This window comes from Chlamydotis macqueenii, chromosome 13 (genome assembly GCF_036417535.1).
Source record: "Chlamydotis macqueenii isolate bChlMac1 chromosome 13, bChlMac1.mat, whole genome shotgun sequence".
NCBI lineage: Eukaryota > Metazoa > Chordata > Aves > Otidiformes > Otididae > Chlamydotis > Chlamydotis macqueenii.
In genome coordinates this window covers 16,094,028-16,114,263 of record NC_141568.1, presented here as the reverse complement: position 1 = coordinate 16,114,263, position 20,236 = coordinate 16,094,028, and the positions used below count along the sequence as shown (strand labels likewise).

General features: G+C 51.7%; 1 protein-coding gene across 2 annotated transcripts in view; it reads left to right on the top strand.

The window, feature by feature from the left end:
- Positions 1–20,236, top strand: part of GNAO1 (G protein subunit alpha o1) — a 139,455-nt gene that overhangs the window by 71,864 nt on the left and 47,355 nt on the right. For both annotated transcript variants that reach the window (XM_086758482.1, XM_086758483.1), the window contains exon 4: positions 19,490–19,650. In XM_086758482.1, the coding sequence (XP_086614608.1) occupies positions 19,490–19,650 (161 nt within the window). The remainder of the gene's footprint in view (positions 1–19,489; positions 19,651–20,236) is intronic.

Below are 20,236 nucleotides of genomic sequence, written 5' to 3'. Positions count from 1 at the left end.
CTTGGATCTTAGCATGAACAGGAGCCATTTCACCAAAGCCACTGGAGTTACTAACAGTGAGAGAGAGGAAACAGGACTCCTCCGTCTCTACACTTTCCAGGGTTGGAGAAACCTTCAGCTGGAGAGATGGGGAACAAGATGGGGAGATGGGAAATGTCAGTGAAGATACAAGAAACATTCTTGGGAGGAAAGAGAGAAAAATTTAACAAGGACTGAAAGCAAGCATTTATTGTATTTCTAGAAACAGTTCTGAGCTTGAAAGCATCTGAAGTACAGGAAAAACTGAGTGTTGCTGTCATGGTCCCAGGAGAGAGGGGCACAGTTCTCAAAGTATGTGAACTTCAGAGAAATGCAGTCATCTGTTATGGCTATGAGGCCCCTGTTTTATTTTATTTTTAATTAAAAGGATGTTTTGCATTTTTCCCACTAGCTGTTTCATTTCATTCTCTGATCTAGTCAGAAATCAGCTTCTAAGAAGGACTGGACCTGGAGAATAACTCGATGGGAAAACACTAAGGAATCTCCGAAACAAAGGTTCCCGTCGGGGACATGGGACAGATGCAGCACACGGGGACTTCAGCGCGGTGGAGGTGCACCCGCTGGGGCACAAGACATCTCTGCAACAGGGAAGTTACTCCCCCTCTCCCTACTTGGGTACTTGGAAGATACCCTGAGTGTGTCTTCCAGGAGGGAAAAGCCTGGTGTTTCTCTTCTGCATGAAGTGCTGTCTGGTCCGCGGGGCCCGCTGGGAGCGGCGTGCCTATGCCGAGACGTCAGTAGCTTTCCACTTCAGCTCCACGAACACGATTCCTGTGCACAACTGTCTGAACATCTCTGCTCTCTGAAGATCTCTGTGATTTCAGCCGCTTCCTTTCGCGATATAAATAATACGGTCTATTCTTAGCTCTTCAGCAGTATATTCAAATCTTTATCCAAATTCTGCAGAATTTTCCATTTCAGATGTTTGGGCTTCCAGAGGCAGACTGCTGCTTTTCCCATGCATGGCATTATTCCTTTGATATATGACCTGAAAATTCAATTATCAGACTAATTACTGATTTTTCTGAAGTTTACAAGGAAAACATTAAAGTTTGATTAAGTGAGAATTCCCGCTGGACTGATCAGCAATGAGACCAAAATTAAATTGTGTTTTTTATAGCTTTGCCAGGTTGCTACTCATGAGGAGTATCTGAATGTGGAAGCCCGTTGCCAAAAATCAAAACTCTGAACACAGAGCGGTGAAGGACGTCTTTCACTCATGGTGAAAGACCGCTCTCGCGCCGGAGCGGGGCCAGGCCAGGTGGTGTCAAAGGTGCCTTTCTGGTGGCAGCACCGGAGCGAGTGCTTCACATTAATGATGCATGCAGCTGGACTTACCTGGAAACAAGATGGGGTCCTAACCCTTTGGCGTTGCAAGGTGCTGAACAGCATCACGTGGAGGAGCGAAGCAACAGGAAAATAACCTCTTCTTATCCGGAGTTGGATCAATGGCAAAATGATATGGCGTTGGCATCCTGTGGTAACCCAAGAGACCCGGGCTTCTCCAGGCATCCGCCATAGATGCCTTGCACCAGAACTAGGACAGCGGCGTCCATTGTGGGCATCTCCGAAATGCAAGCGGGGGTTACTGGCTGTGGGGCACGTGCACCTAAAAGATACTTTTACGGGATTTACGGGTTTGTCCCTTAGAGCTGGCTGTGGTGTGAACCCAACGCGCTGTGGGCAGGTAAACGTCGGCCTAGTTACGCCCTCCCGAAGACGGAACTGACATCTTAAAATGCAACACTTGCGCAGACAGTTATTTTGCTTCTGCGATTTGCAGGTGTGAAAAAAAGCAAATTCACTTCAAACGTTTGCTTGGGGAGCAGATGAATCAGTAAAGAGTAAATGACAGAGATGCAGATATGTACGTCGCATCATCAACTAAATGACTGGAAACAGCTCAGGAACTGAGGGCTCTGTCAGCTGCTGGCTTACAAGCTTCGTAAGAAGGGGCAGTGTCTGTGCAAGGTCTCTCTTTGGACCTTCTGCCTCCTCTGAGACCTTCCAGTACCCAGAACTATGTTTCTTAACAGGGCTGCAGACAAGGATTTGGGTGCTTTCATGTACTGATGACACAAAACTGTTCAGAGAAAGGAGGAAATTTACTAAAGAGGAGTTGAAAGGTTTGAGTTTGGTAAGCAATGTTAACGTCAGGGGAACACACATCCTTCAGGAACCGTGCAGCTTCTTCCATTTTCACTGTGGCAGTTGGTGTCTGGGCGCAGGAGCTATCATTCCCCCAATTTTCCCCACTCCCACAACATTGCTCCATCTTCCAGCATGACACCGAGGAGTCAGGAAAAGCACAGAAATGCCTCTTAACCTTCAGCCTCCATCAAATCAGAACCTCCTGACGCGGCGCGCTAATGCAAAATGCATAAGCACTTAGCGTGCTCCCCACCTCTTCCTCGCGTGGCGGGGTTAATGAGTGAAATGCATTGTGCCGTGACGGGGATGGATGCCTTTGGAAAGCTTCTCTCCCCTTCCAGAGCCTCTGGATTCCTCTTTCTTAAATAAACACTCTTCAGAAATCTTTTGGAGTGTAACTAAGTCAGGGCAGCAGCGAGAAAGCAATTGCCAGTGAATAATTTGTAGAGCTGCTTGCGGCTGGCCTGTCCTCCCGGGGCCAGACCTGCTGGTTGGCGACGCCCTGTTTATCCCTCGCTGATCTCGGCGCGTGAGCTCCTTCATTTAAAGAGGTTTCCATGAGCCCCACTCATTTCCCCCCCGCCCCGCCCTCCCTCCCCTTTTTTGATAGCCAACACACTGTTGACTGCAGGTGCTCCAAACAATAACCTTCTGAATGATTTAGCAATGCAGCTCCTTCGCTAACAGGTTCCTTTCGGATGAGATACATCCGTGTTTATGTAGGACAGAGGTTTTGGAATGCTATTAAATTTACATGGCGAGCTGGCAGAGCAGCCGTCTTCATCCAGTACGGAGAGAGGGGAAAAACAGCCTCTTCCCAGGCGCAGGGAAATATTTACGAACACAGAAAAGTGACCCCAGCTGGGGATAAGGACAGTTGACATTAAAATGGAAAAGCTCATTAAATGATGAATCCGTCAGGCTGGCCTGGCGGTGGGATGCAGAGTTTGGCTTGGGTGTAGGTTGTGCACAGGTTTTTTTCAGCTGTTTGACAAGCCCCTAATGTTGGAGGAGGTTTTGAGTGGCTTCTCACAGAAATGAAGATGGAAGAAGGGGAAAAAAACCTTGCTGAGGAGCAGTGAGGGTGGGTAGAGATGCCATGTCCCACAAGCTCTGGTTTGGGGATGGGTGGGCAGGTGAAAGTAGGACGGCTAAGGGTTGGGAGAGGGGCATTAGCACTCCCATGGAGGAAGCGAAGCTCAGTCCAGTGCACAAAAGTCAGGCAGAGGAGACCAGCACCTGCCACCACAGCCCCAGGAGGATGCTCGCTGCAGAATGTGGTGCTGTCCGAGTTTGTTATCCCTGACACAGCAACGTCAAAGCTTGAAGATGGATTTTGAAGGCAAGACTCGCCAAACCCATGACAATAAACAGAAAATGGGTTGACACAACACTGCCTGCCGTAGACCATGACCCCTTCAGCAGAGACTCTGGAGGAAGGAGACAGACTCATCTCTTGGGGCTTCAGCAGAGCATTAGCTACAGATGCAGCCAGAAGATTCCTAGTCCAGCCAGAGAGCGGGAGAGCTTTGCGTGGAGCTGAGGAATGAGCCAAAACACGGGGCTCTGCCGCAGCGCGAGGATGGTGGGCTGTGACGGGGGGGAACATGAACCCGCAAGTGGCACGTCCCCACTTCACCTCCCGTGTCGGGGCCGGGAGCGGAGCTGCTGGGAAAGCTCTTGCGCCACCTCCACGTCACAGCAGGTCACGATTGCCGAAAACACAGCACCCCGTGACCTTTGAAGGGCCCATGGCACTTTTTTGCGAGAGCGGAGGGGCATTTGCAGTGGTGCCGTGGCTGACCTCCAAAGCGTACAAATTACTTTTTGCCTCTTTGAATATTCTTTGCGGTGTCGGTGAGCTCTAGAAATGCCAGAAGTGCTGGAGCAGCTGAAACAGATAACTTGGTGTTATTCACTTGGCAAAGAGATGTTTTCACCTCCCGTTCTCAACTGTTGCGCATGGTAACGGGACTGTTCTGTATCCCCTGCCTTTAACCCCAGCAGCAGCTGCCTCCGGCCGTTTGCGCGGTGGTGGCTGGGTAGTAAATAAGCGGTTTGCACGAAGTCAGAAGTGCTACAGAAACGCACAATCTCTTTATTAAACTCGCTGGGCTGTAGGTGGCAAATAACTTCAGCAATTCCCAAATGGTCTCAAAACATAGCGGCTTGCAGAGAGGCAAATTAGTCATTTTATGCTCTAAATACTTAATGTCAGAGCTAAAAATGAAGAGATGGAAGAATGTCCTTGGAGAAGCAGATTGGGATGCAGCCGAAAACAAACCCCATCCTCATCTGGTGTGAAGCGGTGCGGAGCAGCCACGGAGCCAGCGCAGCGGTGCCAGTTTACACCCAGTGCCCAGCAGATAACGCGAGCGGCGCTACAGGAGAACGACTCGTACGATGCTTGAAATATTTACACTGAAAACCAGCAGCCTCCTCTCGTTTCTGACCAAGCAGAGTTTGAAATTGGGGCAAGAAAGATGACTTCAAAGACGCCGCCCGCTGATGGGCCGAGGGATGTGAAAGGCACAGCGTGAGGCTTTTCTCCTCGGTGTGGGAAATAAGGAGGGGAGATAGGAAGCTGGCATTGTGGGAAGGAATTTTAAAAAAATTAAAGGACTAACGAGTACAGGCCGTGGTGTGCCTTGAGAGGGATCGGCGCGGCAGCTTTCCGACACGGGCTAATTGAGGCAGCAGTAACGCGGACCGGGAGCGGCGGAGCCCGTGGCTCTCGCCCTGGGATGAGCGGAGCAGGAGCTCCTCGGAGTTGAGCGGTCCAGCCGGTGGGTGTTGTATCCGTGGGCTTTGAGCTGGGAACGGATCCCGGCACCGGGGCTCTTTTACTGATTTGATTAGCTCCTTTTCCTCTGGCAGCTGCAAGGACGCTTGGCAGCACCAGGGCTTCGCATCTTGTTGAGCTGAATAGGAGGGAGCGGGGTTTTGGCAGGGACAAAAGAGCATACCACTGCTCCATCAATGGCCTCATTGCCCAGCACCGGGGCTCGCAAGGAGCGACGGAGAGCTTTCTGCTGGTCGGCAAACACGGGCCGGAAATGCATTTCCAGCTTGACCAGTTACTCTGAAGGTACCAGCTCAAAGGGAGGCTGAGAGCTTGACAATTGTCATCTGCGGAGGAGATGCGAGTGCGTATTGTCTGTCCCTGGGCTGGGGGTCTGGGTGCCAGCCTGGGCGCGTGTCTGTCAAGAGCGAGCAAGCCAGCTAAGCCGTCTGAAGCAGAAGGGTGGCACAGAAAATTGAGGGGCAGGCGGGTTTTCAGGAAAGGGCTGGAGTGCCCCGGGCTGCTCAGCGGGCACTCAGCACCTGGTCGTGTTAGGACCGGGGGTAACAGCTGGATTGTGCCCTGTTCATGCCTCTTGAAAAACTGAAGCTCAGCCAGCAAATCCTCTGAAGAGGTAGCTGGCCACCCAGCTGGCAGTATTTTAGCTCTGATTTATTCTATAAATTTATTATAGTGTAAATCAGTGCTATTTATTCATTCAGACATAATGACAAACCGTTCATGCAGATGCCACTAATGACCTGAGCAGATACATTTTTAAAGATGTCTAGGTGAGAATTTTTAACAAGCCAATAATAATGTGCCCTGCGAAGTCTATTTTCTCTCTTACGTCCAAGCAATGGGATTTTCAGGAACATTAATTGTTCCCTGTTGATAACAAGCTACAGCCAAGCCTGATGTGAATCAGGTTAGGTCAATTCCAAGTGCTTTGAAAAATCCCAGCCCTCATATTAATACCGTGAACTATTTTGGGAGCCAGTTGTACAGAGTGGCACCAGCCACACAATAGATGTCGTGTCGAAGCGGGGCTGAGCCCTTTGAAAGAGTGAAAACTCGATGTGGTCTGTGGGAATCATTTCACGTAGCAGTGAAGTTCAGCCACGCAAGGATGAACCTTGCAGCGGTGGAAGGTGACCCAGGAGCACTGCAAAGGAGTTTAGGGCAGAAAATTACCAAGCATGCCATATGCTTGGTGGGTACTCGTAAGAGGGAAGAACTTGGAGCCAGAGGGTAAAATGGCTGTGCTGGTTTTGATGCAAACATCCCAGTCCCATGCGTTCCTGGTTCTTAAAATCACATCTCTTCCCTGCCAGTCCATCCCCAAGCCCCACGAGCTCCCGGTCGTCCGAGCTTGCCCCCGCCATGTGTCCCCTGGGAAGAGGAGGAGCAGAGTGACACATCAGCCTGGTTGTCCCCAGTTTTTCCACCAGACCGTGCGTCCCTGCCCCGCGCTCCGCAGCCGGTCACCCGGGCAGCATCTGCTCACGAGGCGCGGGAGGGTGACAAAGCGGCACTGTCTGTCGCGTGCCCACTCGGGCGTGGGCTCCAGGTGAGGAAGACGTGGTGAGAGCAGCGGTACTTCCCCGCAGGCAGACGTCCCGTGGCTGGAGGTAGTGCCCAGGGCATGGCAACAGGGGCCAAATTCCAGCCTTGCTCCACTGGGGCAATTCCGGAGGAATTCCTTGGAGACAGGCTAAATTAAAACCATTTCAAGGAGGGGACGTGAGAAGCAAACCTCTTCATCTCAAAACTTGCTCGGACAGGGCTCTGCACAGCATACCAAGATGAATAATCTCTAGCAGTCATCCATCCGTGCGGTGGATTTGCTCTGCCCACAGCTGAGGGTGCAAAAAAAAAAAAGTGAGGGGAGCATTTCCCAGCAGCTCTGCCGCTGCAGACCTCTTGCTCACATGGTATTGATTGGGAGAAGGTGCAAAGAAAAGACGTTAGTTAAATAAAATGTTTTAACATCAGGCAGGACATCAATGGCCAAGCTGTTCATCATCCCAAAGAGTCTCTGAGGAGAAGGAGAGGGAGAAGCGCGAGCCTGAGGCTGGCTCCAGCCCAGGGCAGAGACCAGCGCCAGCACACACCGATGTCCTCTGTCCCCCTGGCCACCCCAGCCCCAGCCTGGGCTCCCTCCTCCTCCCCGCCCCGTGTCAGGAGCCCGCTCCCATCATGGTGAAGCTCTGTGTCGGTCGTGCTGCCGAGGAGCCAGGAGCCAACGTTTTCTGGCCTGCCACATTCCCAGGGCATCTGTGCCGCCTCTTGGGACGTGGAGGACAAGCTCCGTCAGCTCACTTGGCATCACGATCCCAAGCTTTTAGGCATTCCCATGGGACGTGAGGGAAAAGGAAAGCAAGAGCAGGGCGTCTGCAGGCAAGCGTCTCGGCTGGCACTGGGGAGCCTCTCCCTTCCCGGTCTGATATCCATCCCATCGGTGATCTCGGGTGCGTTTTACTGCGGCAGGCGCTTACGTAAGGGCAGCGTCCACCGCCGGCAGCACCACAGCAGAGCCACGGAGCTGCCCGCCCGCCCTCTTGGAGGGAGGCTGCTGTCAGACAGGGGCCACGGCTGGCACCGGTGGGACCTGGAGGGCAGAGGGGTCTTTGCTTTCCCCGTGCCTGAAGCCTCAAGGCTTGCTATCCAGCTGGCTAGATCGAAGGGCAAAACCATCCTCACAGCCACAGGGAAAAAACTGATTCTGCAGCTTGGATTGCACACAGATATTCACATACTGCACAGCTCTGGAAGCCTAAAAAAAAAGAAAAAAAAAAGGGTGAAAACATGTTTGTTTCTTATTGGGAAGAGCCGGAGGGATGCCCGCGCGCTCGGGCACCTCCAGCCTGGCTGCCCTGGGCTGTGGAGGGGAGGAGGCAGGGGCGGTGGGAACCTGGGGTGGTGAAACCCAACCGCGTGCTGCAGCCCTGCCGGAAACGCTCCTGGGACCCGGGAGGGCTCTGCTCGGGCAGTGGAGTATTTTTAACCAGCTCAGGTCGTCAAATGCTGGCGCTTAGAAAAAGGGGGAAAGGAGAAGAATGGCTGATTTGTGCAGGCTCCCCTGCTCCCATTAATTCGGTGGAAGCGGTGCCCTGCATTTCAATGGGCGCAGGACTGTGCTTCTCGTGAGATACATCGCACCCGCTCCCTCTGCTCCCTGCGGCCAGCCCTGGCTTGCTCCGCTTTCCTGGCCCCGCTCACACCCCTCCCTCCCTCATACGCTCCCCAGCAGATTTTTTGTTGTTGTTGTTGTCATTGAGCTATTCATTTGCCATAGGCTGCCTCCATTCCCGTGGCCTTTTGCAGCTAGGAGACAAGATGTTGCCTTGGAAACAAAGCCCCTTAGATGTTTGGAGTCTCTGGGATTGCTCTGTCTGCTCCCGAGCACTTTTGGGTTATTTTTATGAACCACACAAAGATGCAGCGGGCTCGTAGCCAAGGCAGAAAGTAGCCCTGGGAGGTGGAGGGAAGGCGAGCTTCTTACTGGCATGGCTCACTCCGCTGGGGATGGGTTTTTTTTTGCAATGCACCACGGGCTGAACGCCTGCGAGAGAAATGGCATCTCCGGAGAGCGCTGCGCGGGCAGGGCTGTTCCGAGGCTGGAAATGGCTGCGGGCGGGCAGAGCCGCAGTAGCGCCAGGGAGAGAGCAGAGCGCCGGGAGAGAAAAAGCAGGAGTAACAGAGAAGGGAAAGAGAAACTAAGAATGGCAGAAATTTGGGTTTGTCGGGGCTTCTCTCTTTCCAACCAACTGATCGTGCCACAGAGGGACCGCCGCGCACACCGCTGCTGAAACGTACGTGGTGGTTGTAGGCCCGCTCTACTTATTTCAGAGGAAATCTGATTTCCAGACCCGTTAGACAACTGTGAAAGTCTCTTCTCTGTGGTTTTATTGGCAATTCTGCTCTGTGCCACAGGGCGAGTCGGGGGCATAAACAGACCCCCCCAGCCGGAGCTTTGCTGGACCGCACCAGCTCCTCCTGCCCCAAATCTGGCTGCAGGAGAGGTCTGGCCCCCTGCAAGGGGCTTTGGGAGGCGGCGAGAGGCTCCAGTGTCCCCATTTCCCCTTGCCCAGAGGTGTCACTGTGTGACACTGCCAAATCCCGGTTCCTCCACGGAGAACATTTTGGAGTAGGCTTTTACTCCCTCTTCTGCAAAGATGTAAAAAAAGAATCAAAACAAAAGCTGATTGAAAGAAGCTCCCTAATCCCCTGCCGGTACTTGAACTATTTCCAAGCCAGCACAAGTATTCCAGAAAAAAAAAGTGAATAGATACTATTTTCAAATAAATAATCAGCACAGCGTTAAGCCTGTGCCTTGTTCCTCGTGTCAACGCGGTTCCTCTGCCCTGCCCAGCCGTGAGGGAGGGCTTCCAGCGGCAGCAGCCGCGGTGCTTGCAGAGCCAGGAAGGCTGGCACGAAGAGAGGGGGAGCAGCAGAGGGGAGGGAAGGAGAGCACTGAGCCAGGACAGGCCGGAGAGACCCGCAGTGTCACGCCTGCTGCGGGGTCACAGCCACGGAGAGGTTCAACCACGGTACTCGAGATGTTGCAGCTGTTTCTCCTCCCAGCTGCAGACGGGTGCTGGTGCCAGCCCCAGCGTTCTCTCGAGGTGCTCTGCAATGGCAGCGACATGTTTCGGGGGGATCCACCCTGTACTCCCGATATGTGGCACGTGGGATTGCACACAAGGGAGCAGTTTCGCTGTTCCGTGGCATTTTCCGTCGTAGTGGAGCCTCACAGATGCCCAGGCTAGCAAGGCGCTCAGGGATTTTCTTACCCCTTCTGGTGCATCCTCAACAACGCGAGGACGCCTGCCTCATCCTCGCAAGTGTCATAAATGCCGGGTGCTTTTTTCCCATTGATGCTGCTTTTCCTTGTCAGTACTACGTGATGCCGTGCTTACCGAGCTGTAGCACTGATCCAGCTACAGCAGGTTATGGGTGTTTTGGTTCTGACATTTCTTTGATGCTATATTTGTGCCAGAAGAATAAATAATAAATACACACAACAGCATCAAAGATTTCTTCCAGGCCCCCAGCCTATTTCTGCCTACCCTTGTTAAGCCACTATAAAGATATTTCTCTGCCAGCCTCTTATTTTACAGACCGTCCTGTCATCTGATGCTGCACCTGAGGCCCCATTTATCCACTCTCTCTGAAAAGAGCAGTTAATAAACAAAAGTTCCTGTTAATGGCCCCGAGAGCAGTTTCCCCTGGCATGGCAATGCTCACACCCAGCCCACCAGATTCCCAGTCCTTCCCCTCTCTCCTCTTTCGCTTTCCCTCTTCTCCTTCCTCATCCCATCTGCTCCTCGCTGAAGGGTTGGGGAATTTTCTTGATGCTATTGTAGGGAAAATATAGGACAGTTTTCCTCTGCAGCAACCTAACCTGAAACAATACCTAAGCAGATCTGTTAGTTTGTGAAGTGGTGCAGTGAGGAGGACCTTGCTGGGGGTTGGCCTCCGTAATCCCCGCTGATCAAACCGAGAGCTCCTCGGAGCCTGTTACAAGCACCCGAGTCCTGATTTTGCTGGAGATACAGCAGCACGGGAGAGATTTAGCGACAGATATGTCTTTCCTCCACTCTGAACTCCAGGGCTTCTTCTAAGCAGACACCTCGAAGAGCTGCTTCTCAGCCTCAGCCCCGTCAGATGCAGCTTCTGCTCCCAGCAGGACCTCAGCCAAATGCTTCTTCACCCCAAGTCCTAGAAATCCCGATCCTCCCTGCAGAGGAGGGCTCACAGGCAGCTGGAAATTAAGAGGGAGGGAAGCTAAACGAAGGTTGTAGTAATAATAAGTCATGGGCAAAACTTTGCTAACTAGCCACTCGCTGAGGCACGTCTCGTTTGAGCCCGTCCCTTCCTGGTGTTGGTAGGACACCTCTTGAGACCATAGAGGCCTCCGGGGTCACCCTGCACCTCCATCCATGGCTGTGTGCAGCCACAGACCGAAAAGCAAAACGTTATCAACCGTTGCAGGTGAAGGCAGTAAGCGTATGCATCACTCAGGCAGCTTCTTGAGTGCATTGGGAACTGCTGCCAGCGACCATCCTGAAATGACGGTGGGTTTGCACGCTTGCCTTTGCACACTGCCATCGTCCCTTTTTGTTGAGGTTCTCCAGAAAGTAGCGATGTGCAATAGGGAAAGCTGGGTAAAGTGAAGGACTGCCATCTCTTTGGAGGTTCCTCTTCCCAGAGTGCCTCATCTTGCAACAAATAAGGGAAATTTGCTGAAGTTTGCAGAAGGAATTCAGTTCTCAAAGTGCCCCATTCGCTAATACTGACCCAATTGGTGGGACAGCGCTTAAACCACAGTGCCAACACATCCTCCTGCCCCCAGTACCTGGATCCTGACCGGGTAGGTGTTGGACTTCACATACTTCGTTTCGCTCCCGTGAAGTCCAAATCAAACCTAAGAAAACCCCTTCATCTCAGCAGTGGTCTTCCTGTAAGACATTAGACATTTGGTGAAAGAGTACAGAAGATTTGAGGTGGTGAGAATCCAAATTAGAACAGCAAGTAAGTGGTGAATGAAGGACTCCTGATAAGAAAGTTCTTGTTGTACTTAGTGCTAGACCTGGACAGAAATGTTTGATGAATCTGCTAAAAAGCACAGTCTAACAGAAGCCAAAACGTTTGTAAAGTTTGGTTAAAATCCACAGGTAGTCATGGCCAAGAGGAAATTATGTGAAAATTTGGAGAATTTTTCAGAAGGATTTTGCATTCCTGAAAGGCCAGAGTATTTTATTTTCATTGATTTTTCCAACTTCTGGTTTGGAAACAAAATTTTTGTTTGAAAACTGACCTACATTTAAAATAAGAATAATACTGACCCCTCAAATAACTTGAAACAAACAAGGGCTCAATGCAGGTGCTTTGGCTGGATGTGAAATGAAATTTTTCAGAGGATTTGGGGTCCACAGAAGAATGCAGAGGAACATGTTTGATCCAAGCTGATTTTTCACACCACCTAATTTTTCGGTTCTGCCTCCAAGTGGAAAATCCCGTATTATTTGGCTGCTGTGATACCTGCTCTCACACCAGCAATGCAATAAATAATTTTGAGGCGCCCCGTCAGGCAGAAGACAGGCTGGGGACACCAAACCTGCTCGTTCAGGTGGCTGCTGTAGTTTTTTCAGCAGTGAGCAGTAAGAAATCCCAACCGCCATATTCCAGTTATGAATTGCAGAGAAGGGAAGAGGCAACAGGGAGCGGACATTTAAAGTATTTGGGTTTGGGAGATTTTTCCTCTCCATCTTGTCCTGTAAGTGTACATCTTCACCACAGATCACCAAGGAAAATAGGACCATGAAATGAAACAAGGGTCTTTCTGTCCGAAACACCGGCGCTTTCTTCAGGGACAGGTGACTGTGACCTGCAGACTCTGTCCTTCATCGTACGGGGCGCTGGTAAATCTGCCGGATTAATTGTGGAGTGGAGATTAGCACCCACCGTTCAGCATCAGGCTCTGAGCGTTAAACTAATTACGGGGTTCCAGCGCTGCACGGCTTCCCAGCAGGAAGGCACTGCCCTATAAATCATCCTACATGAGCTGCATTTAGCCAGAGATGTTAAAAAAAAAATTTAAATCTGGCTTTGTCCTGGGAATGCTCCCACCATAGGGGCTAGTTTCCCTTTCTGTTCCAAGGACAAAGCCCGTTTCACCCGTTGTGGTGGGAAAGCTTGGAAGGAAATCGTGCCCCCTCTGCCCTGGCACCCTTACTCGCTCGCCTGGAGGGATGCTGGTGTGGAAAATCTTAAGGATGTTTGAAGAGTGGATGATGTGCAGGCCAAAGCCACAGGGAATTCCCAAACCCAGAGCGGGTTGCCGGAGAATTGCCATCATTCCCACTCAGCTTGTCCTCAGCTATCTGCTTAGCAATGAATGTAAAATAGCCATTTATTTTACAAATTCCCAGAGCCGATGCAGTTCCCTGCGTCCTCTCCCACTGTGGGATATCAGGCATTTCCCTGCTGTTTACTGCAGCCCAGACACTCCAGGGCCACTACATTTTATGGACTTTTACCCGGCAGAGAGGAAGGGCAGTAGCCTGCAAGGATTTTGCTCTCTCCTCTTTACGTGTTTCCAGCCTCCTCAGCACCATGGCGGAGCGCTTCCCTGCGGAGCGTGAAGCCGTGCGGCTAATGTCCCCCATCTGTGACTCTCTGTCTCGTCCCCTCCGTGGTGGGCAGCGCTGCCGGTGCCCGCATGGCCCGAACGTCGCCAGCGAGGGATGATGTGGAGCTTGCAGGTCCCATACTCCGCCCTTTTGCTTGGTGCTTGTAGGACAGAGAGGACCCATCAAAGCATCGTGCCCTCAGAGGGATGCTGGCGGGGTTTGCAGTGGCTCCTGGTCTCTCAGGGATGCCATCTTCTTGAATTGGAAGTGACTGGGACAGACAGAGCGCCGTTTCTCACCTTCCGTTGCAGCTAGTGGGTCAGGACCTATTTTGAGACCATTTAACGTGTGCTTTCTGGCTTTCCCATTCTTGTTTGGAAAAATCGGGTCAGCTATCCACCGTGTGTGTCTTGCCCAGCTCAGGAGCTTTTCTGAGCTCCTCAAGAACAGGGGAGGCCCATACAATTTCCTAGAACAAAGCGAATTTGGGAAATGACTTATCCTTCAGTGGCATCCCTCTTGCAGGTTGAGTTCTGCATTGTTGGGCGGTGGTTTTTCCGACATTTCCTACAAGACATAGGGCTGTAGGAACTCTTGCAGTGGTGGTGGCCAACTGACAGCCCAAGGTCTTAGTCTAGTCCTTGCGTTATCCCGTCCCTGGATTGCCAGATAGTCAGCAGTCCGAGCAAGCAGGGGATGCTACTGTTTGTGTGTTGTAGGAGGGGAAAATAAGTTTATATCCACACAAGAGCTAGCAAATTTGATTTGCTCAGCTGCAGTATCGTGCAGAACGGGTGGGAATAGAAGTAGTACCAAGCACGAAGCGATTGGCCTGCTTTGGAGCCGTAATAGTCTGTAACATCAGTCCTGCTCAACGTCTCCCCAAATAGGAAGCAGCAGACAGAGAGCACAGCGCTAACAAGGTTTCGGGATGGAGATCCTGGGCTAAGTAACAGACAGACAGAAGTTGTTTGGCTGAGACAGTCAGAGGTGATGGGACTGTCTTGGCTCCAGAAGGATATGAAAACCAGAGCTTTACTGATTGCCAGCCTGACGGCACAGCCTCGGGAGGAGAGAGCTTCATGTCACCGTGGCTGTTGGCTTACGCTTTCTGTACAAAATTGTCTGCCCGCAGACAGACAGCAACCCTTTGGAGTTGTACCCAGGTCTAGGGGCCCAGACCACTGGGATCTGTGTCCGGAGCTTTCCAGATCTGCTCCTGATCAACGAGTGCAGGTAGAGGGCACATAGTTTGGGTGCCCACCTCATGGTGTTCTCTAAAGGAATAGATCTGAATGTCACTGGATGGTTTTTTACCAGCTCAGCTCCCTCCGGGGACTCTCAGATGGCGTGCCCAGCAAGCCAAATGCCAGGCGGAGGTGGGAGGCCTCGGCTGAGTGTTCTGAAGGTGGATGGAAGAGAGGAGGAGGCAGGGAGAAGGTTGTCTCTGCTGCGATGCACGGCAGCTGCTTCACGCCAGACAGATGTCCACAGGTTGAGGGGTCAGCTCTGAAACGCAGATGTGTGAGAAAGAGAGGGTGAGTGAGGGGGAGAGTCGTACGTGTAGCTATTTATTCAACATCTACAATAACTCCTATGGGCTTGGAGCTGGGCCCTGGATGTCTCTGGAAGAGGCGTATTCACCAGCTCTGCTTTGTTTCCAGAAGTCATTCAGGCTGCAAGTGGTGTGAAAATAACCACCTTTGGCTGTGATGCAGCCACACTTCAGCTGTGAAGCGGGGTCCAGATTTCTGAGATACTGTCTAAGGAGGAGGAAGAGGAGGAGGAGGTTTTCCGTTCATGAGCCATGTTCTGCCCCCAGGTTACAGGACCTTGTTTCTCACTGGAGTAGCAGAGGCACGTAGTGCTCTGCCTGGACGTCAGGATCTGGGTCCCCCGAGAAGGTCCCCCTCCGGGGACATCCTTTGTGGATGCTGGATGCTTTCAAGACACTTCAACTTTCCCCACCAGCAAAATGCACCGCTTCTCTTTTCCCCCCACGACATGGATTTTCTGAAATGTCCTGAGACGCGGCTTTGAGTACAACCAGCTGCCAAAGGAAATTGCCCCAGTGCTAACCTTTGAGATAGGCTGAGTGACAAGTATGATTAATCAGAGTAAATAACAGCAAAAAAATGATATTTACTGGGATTTAGCTCGCCAAAAGGAAAGCGCGGTACGGCGTGACACACTGGGTCAGCTCTCCTGTGGGCGTACATCAGCGCGGCTCTTACGGGGGTTAGCGGATTTGTACCACATAGCCTCACGTAAGGCTTTGCCCCCTTCCAGAAAACAATTGCTTTTTGAAAAAAAAAAAGAAGTCTCCTAGGTAGTGTTGAGGCATTTTCAAAGGATGAGAGCCAGGCTTTACCCTGGGATGGTCAGAGAGATGGGGATCCGGGTCCCACTCCAGCACAGGTAGGGCAGGAGCGCTGGCACCTCGGCGGGCACGGATCACGGCTGGTGGTGAGGAGCAAAGAATTAGGATGATGTGTATCTGCATGGTGAAACATAACTAGCTTGGAGAGACAAACATGCCTGTCAGTAATGTCAGGCTGCTGGGAAGAGCCCCTCTCCCCTCCAGCAAGGTAACAAATTAATTGGGCTCTGCGGCTGTGGCAGGCAGAGTCACAAGTTTGCGTGCTGAGCACCGCCTGTGTGCTCGGTGACAGTGACATATGGGAGACAATTAAATAACTGCGGTTACGTCCAGGTTAGTGGGAAAACAGATCCCCTTATGAACTGGATTTATACCGCGTCTCTGGTGCAAAGGCAGACGCGGGGTTAGAGAGGAGACACGCCGACTTCCCGCTGAGTTACCGCGCTTCTCCTTCACGTCTGCCTGTGGATTTCGGTTTCACAAAACCCGTTCCCTGACTGCTCTGGTTGAGGTTTGCTCTTTGTCTTTGAGCTCGGTGGCCAAAGCCTGGCTGTGTAAATTTATCATCCCGGGGTCTCTGAGCTCAGCTGTTTCCCCGAGCCCAGCCAGCTCCAGTTCTCCCGCTGTAGGTGGGCACCTTCACCATTCAGGAGTGACACAGAGCTCTCGGTACCCAGTAACCCAAAGGCAATCGGCTCGGGGGTTTCTGTAACTCTGACCTGCCGTGGAAAACACAAGCCCTTGGGAAGCGACAGCAGGATGCATGGGAGAGCTGCAGGGATGGAGTGGGATGCTCCTACCGGATAAGCACCAGCCTGAAGGAGACCAGCACAACTCCTTGCTCTCCTCCCAGCCAGCTTGGACCGAGGGGCCGAGACGATGGGGGACAGAGCAGCTGGGGACAGGCAGAGGCAGCGATGGAGGAAGCAGCCCTGCACCATTTTGTGGCTCCTTCCAGCGGTCCCGGGGGCAGAGCGCTGCCTATTTATAGCTCTCGAGGCGGCCGAAATACCACCGTGATCTTCATTAACAAAAACCCCGTCGGATGGGAACTGCAAGGACGGGGGGGCTGGTTGGTCTGTTTTGTTTTGCTTTATTTAATTGCTGGCTTCAGCACAGAGGCAGAGCGTGGCGGGAGGCTCGGCTCCGCTCACCTCGGGAAAAGCGGGAGCGCCAGACCCGGGGGAGGCGGGGAAGGAAAAGTCAATCAGGCAGTATTTAAAAATCTACCTGCTGGGCCCAGGGGGGGCTGGAGATTTTAATGTCATTCCCAGCTTGAGATGCAGCCTGGAGAGTGAGAAGAGAAAGGGATATCTTCTCTTCTTGGATCCTTAATTGCTTGTTAAATCATCTAACAAATGCCTGAACTCCTGAATGGCCCCATGCTCCTTGGCAGAGGGGCTTCACCCTTGGTAGGGGGGAGGAGAATTTTTAAAAATATTCATTTCACCTGCTTTTTCTGGGTCTGTAAAATTGAGAGTTCTATGGCTCACGAAATAAAACCAATCTGGAATATTTTTATTACCATTCAGCAAGAGCAATAAACTTTCCTAGGAGCTGTTTCCCTGCTCCAGCCTGCCAGCTCCCGGTCTGCGCTGCGGGAGGACAACCTCTCCCATCCCCAAAAGGGACCGCAGGTGACTGCAGAGGAGCACGGGCCACAGTAATTCTCTGCCCTACAAGCTCAGCCCCACTTCTGGCCCGAGCAGACCTGATAACCACAGCCAGAGGTGCCTGTCCCTGATCAGTCCCATTCTGCCCTGTCGTCGCTGTTCATCTGTGTCTTCTGCTCAAAACCTCTTGCGTTGGGTCTTAAATCACAGGGGACTGCCACGAGCCTCAGCAGTGGAAGAGGTGAGGCAGCTGTTTCCCAGCTCAGAAAATGTGATCACTGTGACGTTCCCTCTGATGCTTTGCAGAAAGCAACCTGCAGTTAAATCCACAAAGCTCAGAAGCAGCCCAGACCCTGCCCATAACAGCTGGAGAGCTTCAGATGTGCTTTGCCATCACGGACAGAGTGACAGGTCTATGACTTACGCCTGTAATTCCCCGAAAGATCTCCTTCCTACCTGGCTGAAAGCATGGGTGCTTTTTCTGCACCACCCATGCAGAAGCAACGGGGCCCTGCCAGACTGCAGCCCTGAGCGGACTGGCCGTTAGCAGGCTTTGTGTTATTTAGTCTCTGCGAAAAGAGCAGAACTGCAGCTGCAGCAGGGCAGGCAAACCATGACGATTTATGAATATTCACTGAGCTCACGAAGCACTCCGGGGCAGAAAACAAGCGTTTGAAATTAACTGGGCTCTTCAAGGTTCTTCGTTTGTCTTGGCTTTGAGGTGTGAGTCACCGATACCGTCTCTCCAAAATAAGCAGAGCCTGCACGGAGGGCTGGGAGGAATCCTGGGCACTGAAATACCAAGTTAAGTATTCTGCGAGAAAGACTTTATGTTCGTAAAGTCTTCAAAGCATGGAGGCTCCACCCCATTAAGCTTTATGGGATGGTGTCCACATGCAGTACTGAGATTTCTGCAGCCCATAAAGACTGGGTGTTGGGGGACTTGAGGCTCTTTGTCTGAGCGTTGAAGTCTCCGGCAGCTCCAGCCTCCCGTGCTATTGGTTTGGTGCCCTGCGATTTTACAGCAGTTTCAGGGTTCTATAAACAAAGGCTGCAGAGGAGTTGTGACTCTGGCCATGTCATACAGCCTGTGGTTCCCACCCAGACGATCAGGATATTGTGGTGCTCTTCAGTGTCGGTGCTCCTCCACTTCTAATCGTGCCTGTGGCCTAAGAAATAATCTGCCTGCTTTGGCACCAAACCTGTAACACCTTGACCCCGGCGCTCAGGTGGTTCCCAGTGAGAGTGATTTAGACCAAACACCCTGGAAGGCAAAGACTTCCACCAAGAATGGGTTTGGTCCAGCAGCAAGAGAAAAAGTGATAAAACAAGGAGGTTGTCTTCTCTAGGTTGCTGTAAGCGCACGTAAGGAGTGAGAGCTCCTCTTTTCCAATTGATTATAGCAATGATAATTGGTTTTCTTTCAGCTGGTAGAAATATGAGACTTTTCCAAAATTTTCAAAGCCGTGAAAGAAAAACGCTGCAGATTAGCCAACACCCCTGGGGTGTCAGGAGTCTGTCGGGGTGTGGGAGATCCAATTACTGCAAAGCAAGCAGAGAAGGGGTCATGAATTTGGGTGTCCTGCTTCGCAAATGAGTGAAGCATCGGTCACTGCGCACTGTTACCGTAGGGCTGGACCCAGCTATTCCAAGGCTGTCTAGACGTTCCCATCCTAAATCTGAGACATCTTCTGGACTCAAGTTGTGTCAGAACGCCGTCCTCCAGGAAAAAGTTCTTGTTCCAGTGAATCACATTTTTCTCACCAAAAAAGATTCCATGTGAAAGCGGCCAGCTGGCCCTGCCCTGGCTGCCATACTCCTCAATCGCGGGAGATTCCTCTCCCTCTGAGTCACAAAGCGCAACAGCCAGCCAAGGGGGTTGTGGTAGCATGAGTTGGTCCCTGTCGCAGGGGCTGGTAGCAAAGAACAAGAATTTGGGAAAAGCGATAAACCAGCATGTGAAAAAAAAAATGTTTCTGGAGCCTTTTTGCTGTCTTTTCTGGTACAAACGGCGCGTACTTCAGCAAGGTTACACGCTCGGTTAACACCTTGCAGGATGTGCGGCACTTCGCTGACCATTTAAAGTACACTTGTACAGGTATGAATTTCCTTCTGTTCCCACAAAGCTCCACACATACGCAGTGCCGTCTGGTTTGTCTGCTGAATAGAAATATTTGTGGACGTGAGGTGGATTGCACAAATAACCCCTTTCCTTGCTCCATCCTCCTTTTGCCCTTTCTCTGGATCATACGGTGTGGGTCCTAAAGCCCCATCCTGAGGAACACAGCCTCTTTACTCCTGACAGTTTGGTGAACGGTTTCTGAAATCTCTGCCTCCCCATTCTGCCTTCAGCATCTATCTGACCTCTTGTTTCTTTCCTCTGCAGGCTGATGCCAAGATGGTCTGCGATGTCGTAAGTCGGATGGAGGACACAGAGCCCTTCTCTCCAGAGCTGCTGTCAGCTATGATGAGACTCTGGGCAGACTCTGGGATCCAAGAATGCTTCAACCGGTCCCGGGAGTATCAACTTAACGACTCGGCCCAATAGTGAGTATCCCTGTCCATAGTCTTTTGTGTTCAGAAGCTGCATTTGGGCTCGTTAATAAAGTTAATGAGCTCGTAGCAGGGGATCTGAACATGCCTGTGCTTATAGACTGCGATGCGTGTGGTGTCACAGGCTGCTGCAAGGCAGAAAGGATCGGGCAGGACGTTGGTGTCCCCTCTGGCCAGTGTGGGGTCGGGTCCATGACCCTGAGGCCAGGTTCCCAAACGGCTCAAGGTAGGTTTCTCTAACACAGATCTAGTGAGCAGAGGCAGACCAACCCATGGACGTGGCTGATGGTTTCTTCATTTACCTCATAGATAACAGAAGGGTGTGATCACCTTCTTTGTGTAGCGGTACAGCTCTGGGGTTTGTTTTTCTGACAGTCATACACTGTACTGACAGGCAGCTGGATTACAACCAAGGGTAAGGGACATCTTTGCTTTTACAGTGGCATTGCGTTATAATACAGTCGGTGGCGTCTCTACCATTAGGGACCACATCCAGGTTTTTTTTTGACAGTGATTGTCTGAATCCATGGCTTTGGGTCGTCCTGTGGTAAGGTCAGGGCATTTACCTGTAAACAGCTGC